Source organism: Pelophylax lessonae, assembly GCF_965119305.1.
Source record: "Pelophylax lessonae genome assembly, chromosome: 5".
Taxonomy (NCBI): Eukaryota; Metazoa; Chordata; class Amphibia; order Anura; family Ranidae; genus Pelophylax; species Pelophylax lessonae.
The window spans coordinates 398,843,232-398,860,564 of record NC_138772.1 but is presented as its reverse complement, the minus strand read 5'-3'; the positions used below and the strand labels follow the sequence as shown (position 1 = coordinate 398,860,564).

Here is a 17,333-nt window from a genome sequence, read left to right as displayed (position 1 = left end):
TCGCGCGCCTGCCCTGCATTCCTGGATCACGTCATATGACGTCCGCCCAGGATAATGGCCGCACCGTCCCGCCATCATATGACGGCGGGCGGGCGGCCAGTGGTTAATGAACCTGTGGAGGGGATGCCCAGACATTCGCAGACTAATTTATTTTATGTTTCTGGCTGCCATGAGTTGACGGTAATGAAGCATAAGCTTACTTGAATAATGACTAATGAAATGTTAGTCAGCACACTTTGTGACACTGCTGTCTGGTTTAAAAAAGGGTCTGGAACCCTTGAATTCAGTGTCTCCAAACTCTTGTATAGGGGGTACTCTGGTGGTGGTCAGGGGTACGGGCAGAGTGGAGATCTCGGTTTCTTCTCTCTCCTTTCTTCTAGGTTTTACGTCTACTTTTTTTTTTCTACTTGTATTCCTATGTGGTTTTCCCTCTCCCCCCCTTTTTCTTTTTACGCTTTCTTTCTGGCTCTACCTGCCCTATCCATCTATTCCTTGAGGATGGTTAGACTTGGGGGAGGGGGGAGGGGGCTCTCCTCGTTTTTCTGCTGATGCAAAGTGCTGTCTAATAATGTGTGTTTGGAGGACCATGTTTTGTGTTTGTTGGAATTCGCTATTTTCTCCCTGCCCATACAGGGAGGCCAAGAGGTGCAGGGATCTTACGCTAAAGGACGCTCGATTCTCCGTCCCCCCCCCCCCCTCCCCCCCCCCCCACTCACTGTATAGCCTATATTTCCACTCGCAACTTGGGTTTTCTTTTTTTATTCTTTCTCAAGATTGTAACGTTATTGCAAATTCTTACTGGTGATCTTATGGCTGTCAGTATATATTCCCACAGTTTATTATTGTTGTACTTTCCAAGATAACACTTTATGCCGCCTGCGTCACGGTTTTGCACTTTATTACGCTTGGATGATTCAAGCGAGGCCGATTGTAGATCTTATTTTTGTTTATGTCCACCTTTCTAACCTTTGTAAAACAGTTTTAATAAATACTATTGGAACAGAAATTACAGGCAGTCCCCAAGTTACCTACATCAGACTTACATACAACTTATACTTACAAACGAAGGGAGACAACAGGAAGTGAGAGGAAATCTACCCCTATGAAGGGAAATTCACTCCCGGTAAGAGATATCATGGGAAAAGGTGTCTCCACTGAAGCTTTATCACCAATCCTTGTTTCCACAACAACCCAAAATTTTCACAATCCAATTGTCACAGGGACAGAAAGTAAGGTGAAATCTTCTGAAAAGAGGCACATACATAAAAAAAAACATTATAAAGGTGTTAACCCTTCCCTATACTATGCAAAAAACAAGAAGACACTTAAACAATTTAACTGTTCACCTTACATACAAATTCAACCTAAGAACAAACCTACAGAACCTATCTTGTTTGTAACCCGGGGACTGCCTGTAGTTGCTTCAAAAAATATTCTTGAAAAGACACCATCAGTTTGCCCGCTCACAATTCATCTTCCTAGAGTTCCTCTTTAACTATGGGGAAAATAGGAAAATAGAATAAGCTGGTGTTGGATAAAAGAGCATAGGCAGGTATCAGGTTAGAATCGAACCATCAAATATATTTTCTGCATTTATATCTTACACATGGTTGTATCCTTCTGAATGGGCATGCCGTAACCTGCCACCAGCACATTTTCACCTGAACTTTGTAAGCATTTAAATATGGATCCCCAGAGAAAAGTCATAGCATATCTCACAGAATGACCAACTATGAAATTACAGATTTATTTTAGTGCCTGTTCACAGCAGCCTGTTGCGCAGTGCGATGAGGTATGAACAGTCCCTTATGTCTAAAGCTGCTTTTAATGCAGACATGCAGCATGCTTATGGAACACACACCAATGCACATGCAATGCATTCATGAAGTATTCTGATCCCCTTTACTTTTTCCAATTTTTTTATTTTGCAGCCTGATACTACAGTTGTTTAAATTCATCCTTTTCTCATGAATCTATACTCAGTACCCCATAATGACAGAATTTTAGAAATGTTTGCAAATGTATGAAAAAGGAAAACTGAAATATCACAATGGCATAAGTATTCAGACCCTTTACAACAACACTTGAAACTTAGCTCATGTGCCTCCCATTTCTCTTAAACATTGCAGAGCTGTTTCGATACCTTGATTGGAGTCCACCCGATGTAAATTAAATTGATTGGGCATGATTTGGAAAGGCACACACGCCTCTCCAAAAGGCTTCAAAAGCCATGGGGTCAAAAGAGCCTCCTGCAGAGCTCAGAGACAGGATTATCCCATTACACAGGTCTGGGGAAAGCTACAAAACATTTTCTCCTGCACTGAAGGTTCCCAAGAGCACGGTGGCCTCCATAATTCTCAAATGGAAGAAGTTTGGCACAAACAGAACTCTTTGAAGAGTTGGTCGCCTGGCCAAACTGAGCATTCAGGAAAGAAGGGCCTTAGTAAGAGAGGTGACCAAGATCCTGATGGACAAAACTCCAGATGGGACAAAGTTCCAGTAGGACAACCATCAATGCAGAACTCTACTGATCTGGGCTTTATGGCTAGACGGAAGCATCTCCTCAGTGAAATACACATGAAAGCCCTCTTGGAGTTTGTAAAAAAGCATCTGAAGAACTCTAATGGGCCATACACACTATAAGATTTTCTGAAGACTTTTTCCTTTCGATTTACCAAAACCAAATAATATGAGGTCAAACCTAAACACCTTCAATTTGTATGCAATCTGGCAGGCCCTTGCACTACATAAAAAAGGTAAATCTGAAGGAAAAAGTCTTCAGAAAATCTTATAGTGTGTATGGCCTTTAAGACTATGAGGACCTAGATTCCCTGGTCTGGTGAAACCAAGATTGAACTGTTTGGCCTCAATTCTAAACGTTGTGTCTGGAGGAAACCAGGCATCGCTCATCACCTACCCGATACCATCTCCACAGTGAATCATGGTGGTGGCAGCAATGTTCTTGTCACAGTGTTTTTCAGTAGCAGGTACTGGGAGACTGGTCAGGGTTGGGGGAAGACTGAATGGAGCAAAGTACAGCGATATCCTCAATGGAAATCTTTTCCACAAAGCTCAGGATCTCAGACTGGACTCAAGTTTCACCCTCCAACATAACGATTATAAGCACACAGCCAATACAACACAAGCAGCTTAGGGACAACTCTATGAATGTCCTAGAGTGGCCCAGCCAGAGTCCTGACTCGAACCCTATTGAACCTCTCTGGAGAGACCTGAAAACTTTATGAATGCACTGTATATGTTGTGTACATTGCATATAGAAGACAATTGATATGTGCCCTTGTGTCGACATTGATGTATGCCAATTAACGCAGTTCAACGGACTTGGTGTGAACAAGCTGTATACTACCTATTGCTAGCTTTCCGATCGAGGTGAATACACAAGCTTAGATATTTTGGAGAAAGAAAGATCTGCCTTTTTGCTGAAAAATAAAATAAAACTACAATTTACCTATATCTGTACACGTTTATATTCTGATATGTACTTTACATCCTTGATGGCATTACAGTATATATACATCCAACTGGAAACCAGATGAAAGCATGTACATATTTCCTGTATAGACATGGTTGTAAAGCAGGAGTACGTATGCTGGTGCTGATTCAGCCTGCAGGAATGGTGTGTCATGTTTTAAGCTGGCGGTTTATGAAGTCTTATTATCTAAAACTGTTTTTTTTTAGAAGCAATCTATCATTCTACTGGTATGTATAATCCAAGTTTTTGAAGTTGTGACTAAAGGATGGCCTTTCACTGTGTAAAAATGCAGTTAGTGTCTATTTGAGCAAGGAATTGGTCCCTGAACAGGTTTAACACTTATTGGAGACAGGAGAGTGTTGCCCACAATTTTCTGCTGTCAGGCTTCTGATTTTATTGGTTCCATTGACTGGACCACCTTTGCATGCAAGCACTCAGATGGCCCTACGCCAAAGCCTAGGAGAAAAGTTATACTCATACTTCACCCTCCTCCAAGCAAGTGACTGACACCAGCTTACATCCTGTGCTCTGTCTTCTCATCTAAAGCCCCGTACACACACGCAGATCGTCGTCATACAAATGTTCGTCTTTTCTCCCCGGGATGTCGGTGTCTGTTGAAAAGTGCAAAGACAGCACAAGGACAGCACAAGAATTTTGTCTGCAGACTTCAGCTGACTGCAGAAGTGATGTCATGTAATGGTTAACTTTCCCTGTGTTTTTAATTTTCTGAGCATGCCCAGTCTTGCAAATCTGCGGTCTGTCGGCCGAATTCTGTACTGACAGGCGAACAATCGTCCGTTCTGGTGTCCGCAGACAAAAATTTTCATGTTTGCAAGAAAGACTTTTGTCCGCGGATTGTGCGCAGACATCTGTCGGAGGCACCATACTAACACGCGTACAATCGGCAGATCTTTCGTCCGCCGACGTTTGTATGCCGACGATCGGTACGTGTGTACGGGCCTTAAGTGTAGTGAAGTGTGCAGGGAGCATGTGCTCCTACCCAGGAAGTTCGGGAAAGCGGTGCTCACCTGGAGCTGGCGGTGAAGAGAAAACAATTTAATGGTTTCCGCAGAGATGCAAAACAAAAAATGTACTGGTCAATGTTTCACTTCCCAGTTAGAATTATTTTTTCTTTCTTTAAAAAGGGAACGTTTAGTGCTACTCATTAGCAGAAAGGACAAAGCCACATTCTCATCCTAAGGAGTTGTAGACAGAACTGTGTGACTAATTAGCCAGGAGGTAAAATACATTTGTGTTTGTTGTTATTTTGATGTATGGATGAGTAGAAATGGGGAAAAAGCTCTAAACTTGTTGCATTTATACTGCAATACGGTGGCACTAAAATAAAAATAGCTGCCATTTCCCATGCCGCCACAGGCTGGATTATTGAAAGCCACAGCTTCTCATTTCTGAAAATATAAAGGAAGTTTAACTTTCCAGTGACGTCAGTACCTTCCTTCCCATCAACATAAAAGTGAATAGGGGTGGCCAGTGAGGGATGGTCATTCACCACTCATAACCCCATCCATTGCCTCCCTGTTATATAAGGATTGTTTGGGATAGAAACTACGTCAGATGGTATTGCCATCCAGCCTAGCAGCAATCTCTCCTCCTGGGTAGCAACTTTAAAATCTGAAACAGAAGGGGGGTATGCAGTGTAATGTTCAATGTAGATTTAAAAAAGGCTTTGCCACTGGGAAGGGGGGGGCAAATTGTGGCAGGTATGAAGTACATGCATCTAGAAATGCCTGAACATACTATACAGGCCCCAAAATCTTTATACAGTATTGTTGCCACTTTATAAAACTCTAGTTAGGCCACATCTGGAGTATTCCATCCAATTCTGGTCACCAGTCCTCAGAAGGGATGTGCTGGAGCTGAAGAGAGTCCAAAGAAGGGCAATGAAATTAATAAGGGGATTGGAGGACCTCAATTACGAGGAGCGAAAACAAACACTAAATGTATTCTCACTAAAGAAGAGACACTTGAGAGGGGACATGATAGCGATTTACAAATATCTCAATGGTGATCCCAGCATAGGAAAAAAGCTATTCAGTCTCAGGGAGTGTAAGAAGACACATGGCCACACAATGAGATTGGAGGAGAAGCGGTTTAACCTTAAGCTGCGCAGGGGTTTTTTCACTGTCAGGGCGATAAGGATGTGGAACTCTCTTTCACAATTGGTGGTATCAGCGGGGAGTATTGATCTTTTAAAAAGACTCTTGGACGTGCATCTTAACCACTTGCTGACAGCCGCACGACTATTTACTGCGGCAGTCAGCCCCTCACAGGCAGAGTGACGTAGTACTACGTCGCTAGCCTGTGAGGGTCTAGGGAGTGAGCGCGCGCCCCCGGAGGCGCGCTCCCGAGTGGTCACGGACCCCCCCGCGCGTGTGACCGGCGGACCCGATCGTCCGCCAGTCACTCACGATCGTCAGGTGGAGAGGGAGAAAGGCAGGAGGCTAATGTAAACAAGCCGCCTGTCATTCTCCCTGGTGTATGAATGGTGATCATACAGTTCTACTATGTAGAACCGTTGATCACTGTTCATACATCTCAAGCCACAGCCAATCACAGTTAGAATCACGCTCCTAGGGACACACATAGCCCCTCTCTCTCTCTCTCAAAAAAAAGTTAACCCCTTCACTGCCAGTGTAATTTTACAGTAACAGTGCATATGTATAGCACTGATTACTGTAGAAATGTCACTGGTAACCCCAAAAGTGTCAAAAATGTCAGTCAAGGGTCCGATCTGTCCGCCGCAATGTCGAAGTACCGAAAAAACAACAAAAATGACAAAAATCTTTCCCTTTGTTAGTAAACGCGATAACTTTTGCGCAAACCAATCAAAATACGCTTTTTGCGATTTTTTTTTTTTTACCAAACATATGTAGCATAAAACAAATTGGCCGAAAATGTTAAAAAAATGATTTTTACATTTTTTTGGGGGGGAATTTCATGTGAAAAATATTGTTATTTTTGCAAAATTTACGCTCTTTTTTTTGTTTATAGCGCATGATCAAAAAATCGCACAGGTGATCAAATACCACCAAAAGAAAGCTCTGTTTGTGGGAAAAAAAGGACCTCAAAATTGTTTGGGTACAGCGTCGCACGACCGCGCAATTTTCTGTTAAATTCACGCAGTGCCGAATCGCAAAATAGGCCCTGGTCAGAAAGAGGGTAAAATCTTCCAGGGCTTAAGTGGTTAAAGAACACAACATACAGGGATATGGGAAATTATTATAGACACTGACACACATACACAAATACTGCTTGAACTGGATGGACTATGTTCTTTATTCAACCTACTATGTAACTATATAACAAACCTCAGGCTGTTTCAACATGCAAAGTTTTTTAAAACTTCAAATAGGGCCAAAGATTCTCACCACTTTCTACCTCCTGCACAATCCTAATGGCCAGTGAAGCAGGCCATCATGGTAATGAGCGAAAAGTAATGTGTGGAGGTATGTGCACTTCATACTTGAGGCAATGAATGCTAGATTACGTAACAGGTGTCCCTCTGTTCAATAATATTTCTATGATATGTCTTGACTTTCATGTTAGACCTTTTCCTTATTGTGGAGCACCAGAAAATATTTCCTAAACACAATGGAAAGAAATGGAATGGAGTAAAGAATACCCTTAAAAACTGACAAAGTACATTTTCACAGACAATTGGTAGGCCAGCTGGAACTTGATGTGCTTTGTTTTCTCCAGACCATCCCTAGAGTCACTTCATATGTGGACTCAATTACACAAAGCAAAGTGGAAGTATAGTAAGGGCAGCTCCGAAGCCCTGGAAACTCAGTGATGGTGTGAGAGCGGCCTGCTAGCAATAATAAACCCTGCAAGGAGATATTGTGTTGTCATGATCCCTATCGCTGGACTTAAGCCCCGTACACACGTACCGATGGTCGGCTTACAAATGTTCCTCTTTTCTCCCCGGGATGTCGGTGTCTGCTGAAAAGTGCAAAGACAGCACAAGGACAGCACAAGAATTTTGTCCGCCGACTGCAGAAGTGATGTCATGTAATGGTTAACTTTCCCTGTGTTTTCTATTTTCTGAGCATGCCCAGTCTTGCAAATCTGCGGTCTGTCGGCCGAATTGTGTACTGACAGGCGAACAATCGTCCGTTCTGGTGTCGGCATACAAATATTTTCATGTTTGCACGAAAGACTTTTGTCCGCGGATTGTGCGCAGACATCTGTCGGAGGCACCATACTAACACGCGTACAATCGGCAGATCCTTCGTCCACCGACGTTTGTATGCCGACGATCGGTACGTGTGTACGGGCCTTTACACATGAATCATTCATGAGAAGTCTAGAGCTGTAAAAGCTCATAGGATAATGAACAAATTGGTTGCTAACATGCATGTGGGAGATGTACTACACTAATCTTTACCTAACGAGTCAGTGCTAACACAACATATATGCACAACAAAGATTATTTTTTAACAATATAATACATAGTTATATCTGTAATGGATGCTTTATGACATCAAACAGAAATAAAAACCAGTGCCATTTTGATGTATATGGTAGCTTTAATTACTTTTGTGATCTTGGAATACTGACATGCTAAACTTAGCTTCCTTTGTCTTTGTGAATGCCTATTTCTTACAGTTTTCCTATTTATTTATTTATATATATATATATATATATATATATATATATATATATATATATATATACACACCTCATATATTCATGTACTGTGAAAGCATCAGATATAGCCAGCTTCCTTTTCTCAGAGGAGTGGGTGTCTAGTGATATGCTGTTAACAGAAAGTGGGAATATGTGAGAATCCATTCTTGGACTGCATTCTAGATTGAGTTCTATTTAGTACCTAGTTTGGTGTCACACAGGTGCAGTATTACAGGCAGGCTTTTGTAGCCATACGGTAAAATATAAGTTGAAATTGTAATGTTATGGTAAACAGTGCAATTAAAGACAAAAAAGGCATAGAAACCACTGTCTGTGTAGGAATATTTACTGCTGAATGAGGAGTTCCTCAAGGCCAGACTCGCTGGTAGTACAATCTACTGCTAAGCATCTACCAAAGGAGTGACCATGTAGGACTGCACTGATAAGAATGCTACAAAAAAAGAATCTAATGTTTCCCCCCCCCCCCCCCCCTTGCCTCATGTCCCCTCTTTACACACACAGCTACTCCACCTCACTCCACCTTAAGCGTATAAATCCAATGGTTCGGTCTTTCGGTACACGCGCTCCTCTGCCTCTTTTGCTGCTTTTCGCTACCACGCTGCAGTGATGCCCTGTACATATGGCACTTTTCCACTGCAAGTACCGGCTAGTACCGGCTCGGCTCTACTCAGCCCTGCTTGGCCCGGTTTGCTTTTCCACTGCGGTACCGCATGGTATAGTGTCGGAACGGTTCGGTACGGTACGGTATAGGTTTGCTTTTCCACTAAAGTAGTACTAAAGTTAAGTGGGTGGGATAACAACGGGGTGGGTGTGATTCTCTGACCAATCAGTGGCTAGTAGTGACTGCATGCAAAGGATTGTGGGATATGGTACCAGTTTGGTACCTGTTGGAACCACAATCGAGTAGGTACTGTTTTTTCAGAGCCGTACCGTTCGGTTCCATGCAGTGGAAAAGCAAACCTATACCGTACCATACCAAACCGTTCCGACCCTATACCATGCGGTACCGCAGTGGAAAAGCACAAAAGCGTGCCGAACCGGTACGGTTCCATGCAGTGGAAAAGCGCCATTAGATGCCTTTAACCTCTACGTCTTGCATTCGTGTATATGATGAATCCCTCAGTTCCCTGACATTTATACTTAATGTATGCACTTAATCGTGGTTTTTGCTGATGTGCGATACCTCTGTTTCTACGCATTTTGTATACTGTGTTTTCTTTGATGTTTCAATAAAGTTGAATTTGAAAAAAAAAAGAATCTAATGTTTCTGATGGTCATGGACTACTATAAGGACTCCTGTAAGTCTAGGCTCAGGACTTGTTGAGGCTTGGATTAATCATCCTGCTGCTTTTGTGATCTCTTGTTTCCATATGTGAATCAGGAGCCTTTCCAGGATGTTTCTCCTGATGACCTCCATCTACATGGAGAATTTTAGGTAGCTTCCCTACGAATAGGGCTAGCTCAGGTGCAAGTACTCAATTCGGTACTTATCCAATTGTAATTGTATTGATTCAAATAATCCAGTATTGTGCCACAGCAAAATGCACAGCTCATTATTGTCAGCGTAAAAATCCAAGGCTCTCAAAAGAAAAGCAAGACCCTTGAGAGCCATTAAATTCGCTGTTCCTATTCCTTACATTGAAATCTCATTGTTTTTCTTGGTACAACATATAGGTTGTTTCCAGAAATCGAATTAAAGTGGTGTACTTTTCTCTATTGTGTCTTACAGTGAGCTTATTAAAACAGCAGATGGAGGGCAGATTTCACTGGACTGGTTTAGTAATGATAATAATACACTTTACCATGACGCCAGCACAAGACCTACAATCCTTTTACTGCCTGGGCTCACAGGAACGAGCCGAGAATCCTATATTCTACATATGATTAAGCACAGTGAAGAGCTTGGATACAGGTAAGTACAAAATTGAAGTACACAAGTGTTGGCTAAGAACAATCAGTTTCTATAAATCTCTCTTTTTATATTTTTAGAACTGGTATGTCTAAAATGTAATTCTTTTTTTATTTCCCCAGTTTGGTACAGATATAAAAGGGGTTGATCATTTTTCTGAAGACACATAGGCTAATGCATTGTGAAATTGAGCAACAGCAGAAGTTACATGTGGTCTCTTCTACTCAGGAGGGGGGAATATACAAGTGTGGCTGACTTTATTTGGGCTTTAGACTAAATAATACACAGATGAATTCAATAGAATTGAAGCAGGCACAGTCAGCTTCACTGCAAGTGATGTTGCCACCCCACAACCAGCCCAAGCAATCTTATGAATCATTCCCACTAGGGGGGAGACTATCCAGGTATTAATTATCGCAGCTGGAGCTAGGCTGTGTCAGTGGCAACAGAGGAGACACAGAGAACTGCATGGAGACATGGAGAAGCAGGATACTCATTGGCACTGGTGGACAGGCTCAGCATGTCTGCACATACAGTAAACGTGGGAGCCCTTAGCAGGGGCAAAGCACAGAGTCTAAGAAGCTCCCTTATCTTCATCAGAGCTTCTGAAGGTGAAAATATTTTGCTGCGGGTGACATCCAGGTTGCGCCCCCCTGATTTACCCAAGCGGGCTACTGGGAACAGATCAGGTAAGCAGCTTATAGTCTATTGCAGCACTAGGAGCCTTGATTCACAGACCAGTGGGTAACCGAGCCCAATCAGGCATGAGTTCCCAAAATATATAAAGGCATTGGGAGTGGGTAGAAGTGCACAAAGTAAAATGGGGTCACTTTTACAAGGTACAAGCTGGAGTGCACTGGGGTATACTGCAGAGCGCTATGGGTAAGGATGCATGGAATCAAAGAGGCAGGAAGCAGACGTGGGGTGCATAGGGGCTGATAATACAAAAAGTTGGGACGCTAAAATCTACATGAAAACAGAATGCAATGAGTTGCAAATCTCATAAATCCATATTTTATTCACAATAGAAAACATATCAAATGTTTAAACTGAAAAAATGTACCATTTTAAGAACCAAAATAAGGTCATTCTGAAAATGAAGACAGTAACAGCTCTCAAAAATGCTGGGAGAATGCCACACAGTCTGCGAACGAGGGGCTCTGTTTGGTAATCAGGCAACCTCTCCTGTCGATTGTTTATAATCCCCTTTTTCCCCTAGGGTTAGACCATCCTTTCTCCTTTTTCTGGTGGACCACCCATGGTTTTGTAAGGGTGCATCATTTTCTAACAAACCGTTCGCTTCCATCCTGGGAAGAAATCCCACTGCGGGAACATTACCCTTATTTGCAATTGCAACATTGGATCTTGACTCTTCGTCGTACTTCCATACGTATACCTGTATTGCAATGCTTCCTTTGAGCATATTTTCTAGCACTCTCTGGGGTCTCCTGGCCGCTATGCCTCTCTTAACAGTAGGACATCCTTAACATCCCTTTCCTATGTGACCCAGTGGGAATGAGGCCTTGGTTCCTCCATTGAGGGGGAGGACTGGAGTAAGGCCTGAAAGATGGTGGCAAAATGTTCCATTAAAACCACAACTCTTGAAGTTCTGAGGTGTCCCGACTGGGATTGCTCATTCCTATCCTGGTAGTAGCGATAGATGCTTTAGGAATTGCGGTCAGCGTGGGGACATTCTGCATATCTGGTGGTTGTGCCCATGTCTGATAGGCTTTTGGTCAAGGGTTTTTGGCCTGCTGCAGACATTGTTTCATGTGACAGTTCGCAAGGATGCCAGGTTGGCTCTCCTACATTGTCCTATACCGGGTCTTTTGCACCTCAGCAGAAATTGGCTACCTATCTTTTTTAATCTCACTTTTTTAGCTCAGGCCTGGAAGACTCCTATGGTTTCCTTCCAGGGTGTGAAAACTCGGTTGACCGATATGATGGTCAATGAACAGATGTCCAGTATTCTTAAGGATTCACACCCAAAGTTTCTCAAAGTCTGGGAACCCTGGATAAGCTACTGATTCCCATCCTCACCTCCTACCAGTTATGGCCGTTTATAGGTGTTGTCCATGCCAGTCCCGAGTCTGCCCCTGTGTGAGCAAATTGTAAGCTTGTTATGTTTATTCTGAAAATTCAATAAATATATTGAAACAGAAAAAAGCTGGGCGAAGGCAACAAAAAGTTGGCAAAGTAAGTGGTACTAAGAAGGAAGAGATAGAAGAATATTTTGCAACTGATTTGGTTAATTGGCAACAGGTCAGTAACTTGATTGGGTATATAAAAAGAACCTGAGGCCTGGTTCATACCTATGCAGTTTGCTTTTGATCTGTTTCTGCCATGCTTTTTGCGGTGTGTTATTGCATAAGCGTTTTGGATGTTTTTATGCGTTTTACATTTTTATGACTTTTTTTTCCCAATTTGTTGTTGCAAAAAGCACTAAAAAACTCATAGGTGTGAACCAGTCAAAGTATCAAGAAGTAAAGATGGGCAGAGGTTTACCTATCTGTGAAAAGCTGTGTCTAAAAAATTGTCAATTTTTTGAATAATGTAATGTAAAATTGCAAAGACTTATCATCATCTACAGTACATAATATCAAAAGATCCCGAGAATCTGGAGAAATCTCTGTGCGCAAGGGACAAGGCCAAAACACAATATTGGATGCCCGTGATCTTCGGGCCCTCAGATAGCACTACATTTAAAAACAAGCATGATTCTGTGTTGGACATCTCTGCATGAGCTCAGAAATACTTCCAAAAATCACTGTATGTGAACACATTTCTGTGCCATCCAAAAGCTCTATCATGCAAGGAAGAAGCCATTTTTGAACATGATGCAGAAACGCTGCTGTCTTCTGGAGGCCATAGCTCATTTAAAATGGTCTGTTGCAAAATGAAAAACTGTTCTGTGGTCAGAGTAATCCAAATTTTGACATTCTTTTTGGCAACTATGGGCACTGCTTCCTCTGGGATAAAGAGGAGTGGGACCTTCCGGCTTGTTATCAGCAATCAGTTCAAAAGCCTGCATTTCTGATGGTATGGGGATGCATTAGTGCATATGGAATGGACAGGTTACACCAGCTTGCTCCCATCCAGATGATGTCTTTTTCAGGGAAGGCCTTGCATATTTCAACAGAACAATGCTAAACCGCATACTGCATTTATCACAACAACATGGCTTCATAGTACTGTAATAGAGTCCGGGTGCTTAAAGTGTTACTAAACCCACAACAGTAAAACCAGTCTGTATATGCAGTAAAGCATGCTTGTTATACTCACTGCAGAACCTGAGGGGTTAATCCTCCACATTGTGTAAAAAGGCAGTTTGATCCTGTCTTCTCTGATCTTTCCCTTCTTCCACTGTCCTAAATATATTTGCTGATAGTACAGAGCCTTTGGAGACGCTGTGCACATGCTCTGCTTGGTGTGTATTGCTAGAGAATTTTTTTTGTTTCTAGGAGGACGCATGTGATCAGCACAGGGCCAATCAGCACAGTCCAGCCAGAGGGTCAAAGGTCCTGCAGCCTCAAAGGACAGTTAGGGTAGAATGAAAACTCCTCCTACAAGCTTCAACCAGACACTGATAGAAGTCACAAGACTGCTATATGCTGCTGATGCAAAAGGGTATTAAGCGGTTTATATTTACCAAAATAATTGCATTTCCTTGTTCTGTGTACTGTGGGATCTATCTATCTATCTATCTATCTATCTATCTATCTATCTATCTATCTATCTATCTATCTATCTATCTATCTATCTATCTATCTATCTATCTATCTATCTATCTATCTATCTATCTATCTATCTATATATATATATATATATATATAGATATATATATATATATATAAAATGCATATTTTTATATATAATATAGCTATAGTGAATGCAGGGTCCTGGGCTTAGTAACACGTTAACTGGTTTGCCTGTAGTCCAGACCTTTCACCAACTAAAAATATTTGGTGCAAAAAAATGCAACAGTAGACCCAGGAGTGTTGAGCAGTTCGAATCCTATGTCAAGCAAGAATGGGACACCATTCCTCTCCCAAAACTCCAGCAAGGGTCTCCTCCATTCCCAAACATTTACAAAGTGTTGGTAAAAGAACAGGAGATGTACACTATAGTAAAAATTGACCTGTCACAACTTTTTTGAGACATGTTTGAGACATGTTGCTGCCATCAATTTCAAAGAATCCTTATTTTATTATTTTAAATTATACTTTTTCTCATTTTCAACATTTAATTTGTTTCTATTTTCTAATGTGATTAAATATGGGCTTATGAGATTTGCAAATCATTGCACTCTGTTTTTATGTACAATGTAAGATTTGGCACAGAATCCCAACATTTTTGGAATTGGGGTTGTAAGTGGCTGAATGAAACATACAGGGGATCACAGCTGCTGACATACAGGTTGCTGGTAGGGCACAGGCAACAACATGGAACACACAAGAACAGACAGAACAAGGGGAGATGTCTGAGAAGTCACTGGGAACATGGGAACTTTGGCTGCTAGCTTATGGACACACTGCTTGTACAATGAGCAGTGCGTGCGCTCACCCTTTAAGACAGCACCCCCTCTGTGATTGGCTGCGTCTCCAGCAGAAGCAGGAAGCTGGTGGACACGCACAGAGGAAAAGACCCAGTGATTGCGCGTGGAACAGGTCAGTGTGACAAGCAATATGTGCTCAAATTTGCCTACATCGTGTACACATTAGAATATGTTTATTCCCTTTAAAGCTGACCTATCTAAAGCACCAATCTAAATAATACCGCTACTTTCTGATTAGCAGTCTTGTGTTGTACAAAGTTTTAATGTCAACAAATGCTTAAAAAGGGAAGTAAACTCTTCCTTTTTTTTTTTTCTTTTTTTGCTTCCCTGCAAAGTAAATGCATAATGTGCTAGTATGCATCACATACTAGCACATTATGTGACACTTACCTGCAAACGAAGCCCGCGTTGTCCCCGTTGGAGGCCACATCCATCTTCGCCCGTCTTTCTTCGTGGGGCTGCGGACTCCAGCTGTATTTCTGGCCGGTCATGGCACAGGGCTCTGAGGAAATGGCACGGCAGCTGTTTCTTCAGAGTGCATGCGCCGATGACGTCATTGGCTGTATGCAATGTAAATATCTCCTAAACAGTGCAAGTTTAGGAGATATATACAGTACCTATAGGTAAGCCTTATTAACCACTTGCCGACCGCCTAACGACTATTTACTGCAGCACTCAGCCACTTACAGGCAAAGCGACGTAGCCCTACGTCGCTCGCCCACGAGCCTGTAGGGGGCGAGCGTGCACCTCCGACGGCGCGCTCCCGCCCCTGCTCGTTCCCTGGGGAGCCAGCGGGTGGAGAGGAAGAAAGACAGACGGCTGATGTAAACACAGCCGTCTGTCATTCTCACTAAAGTAAACACAGCCGTCTGTCATTCTCACTAAAGTAATCACAGAGGCTATGCAATCCTGCTATGTAGGATCGTATGTCTCTGTGATTACATCACAAGCCACGCCCCCCCACAGTTAGAATCACGCCCCTAGGGACATACTTAACCCCTTGATCACCAGTAAAGTTAACCCCTTCCCTGCCAGTGTCATTTTTACAGTAACAGTGCATATTTATAGCACTGATTACTGTAGTAATGTCACTGGTACTCCCAAAAGTATCAAAAATGTCAGTCAGGGGTCCGATCTGTCCGCTGCAATGTCGCAGTACCACAAAAAAAAAAACGCAGATTGCCACCATTACTAGTTAAAAAAAAAAAAAACAATAAAAATTACATAAATCTTTCCCGTAGTTAGCAAGCGCAATAACTTTTGCGCAAACCAATCAAAATACGCTTATTGCGATTTTTTTTTTTTTTACCAAACCTATGTAGCAGAAAACAAATTGGCCTAAAATGTTAAAAAATTTTAATTTTTACTTTTTTTTTTTTTTGAGAATATCATATAAAACGTGAATAATATTGTAATTTTTTCAAAATTGTCGCTCTTTTTTTGTTTATAGCACAAAAAATAAAAATCGCACAGGTGATCAAATACCACCAAAAGAAAGCTCTATTTGTGGGAAAAAAAGGACATCAATTTCATTTGGGTACAGCGTTGCACAACCACGAAATTGTCCGTTAAAGTCACGCAGTGCCGAATCGCAAAATAGGGCCTGGTCTTTGAGCAGCCAAATCCTCCGGGGCTTAAGTGGTTAAAGACATAAACAACAAAGTGGGATACGAGCGCTACTCCAGCCTGACAAGAAAAAATAGCTTGCATAAGTGAAGTAAAAAAAAAAAAAGTCTTAGTTTATTGGCAGTGGAAACTTCACAGTATATGATCCAAAACATACAGGATGCTGGCCCTTATGTATAGTGACACAGATGGATAAAGACAGTACCTTGAAAGGAGCCAGTGCAGATGATAAGAGCTCCAAGCTCCCAGTGTGGAGATGTAGTGGTGAACGAACAAAGTAGCGAGGTGGAAGGTGGTATGACCCCAGATGGAAGGGCTCCGTGGTGGGAGGGAGGACACCAGGAAAGCAGTCCCACACTCCAGAGAAGATGCACAGTCCCTCAGTGCCTGGTTTTCTTGTATGTAAACCTTATTAAAGGCTTACCTATAGGTAAAAGTTATAAAGGTGGGTTTACAAGCACTTTAAGTATGTTTAAAAAAAAAAAAAAACTTAAAATGCATGTATAGCTAAAAATGTCTTGAGTTTCAGAGTAATGAAGAAATGAAGAATGATTTCAAACCCTGACAGTTTCTTTTTCCTGTGTAATTTATTCGGTTTCCTTTTATTTTCTGTCTAAGGCTGGGTTCACACTGCTGCGATTCCTGACATTGCATGTGATTCGCACAGCATTGCTGTGCACATGACATCCAATGTTTGTGCAATGCGAATTCAACCATACAGTTTATATGGCTGAAATCGCACAGCATGCGCACCAAAATGGTGCAGGACCCTATTTTTTGCCCGCACTAGAATCGAACTGCATGGGTGTTCAGACCCATGCAATATTATTCCACAGTTCACACTGCGTTCTCCAAACCGCAGCGGTTTGCAGAAAACAGTGTGAACTGCCTGCGATTTAGATGCTACATTATGCAGGAACCTTCACAGGAATCGCTGTGGTTCCCGCATCGCACCAGTGTGAACCTAGCCTTAAAGACACAGTAGGCAGTAAAAATGTCTTCAAAGTGAAAGTATTTCCTTACCTAGATACAGTAGCTTTCAGTGATGCAGGTATTCCAATTGGATAATTTACCCTTGT

General features: G+C 42.1%; 1 protein-coding gene across 1 annotated transcript in view; it reads left to right on the top strand.

Annotated features, from left to right (window-relative positions):
• ABHD3 (abhydrolase domain containing 3, phospholipase) overlaps positions 1-17,333 on the top strand; it is a 124,465-nt gene that overhangs the window by 31,873 nt on the left and 75,259 nt on the right. Inside the window, exon 3 of the mRNA XM_082257285.1 lies at positions 9,894-10,076. Within this exon, the coding sequence (XP_082113411.1) occupies positions 9,894-10,076 (183 nt within the window). The remainder of the gene's footprint in view (positions 1-9,893; positions 10,077-17,333) is intronic.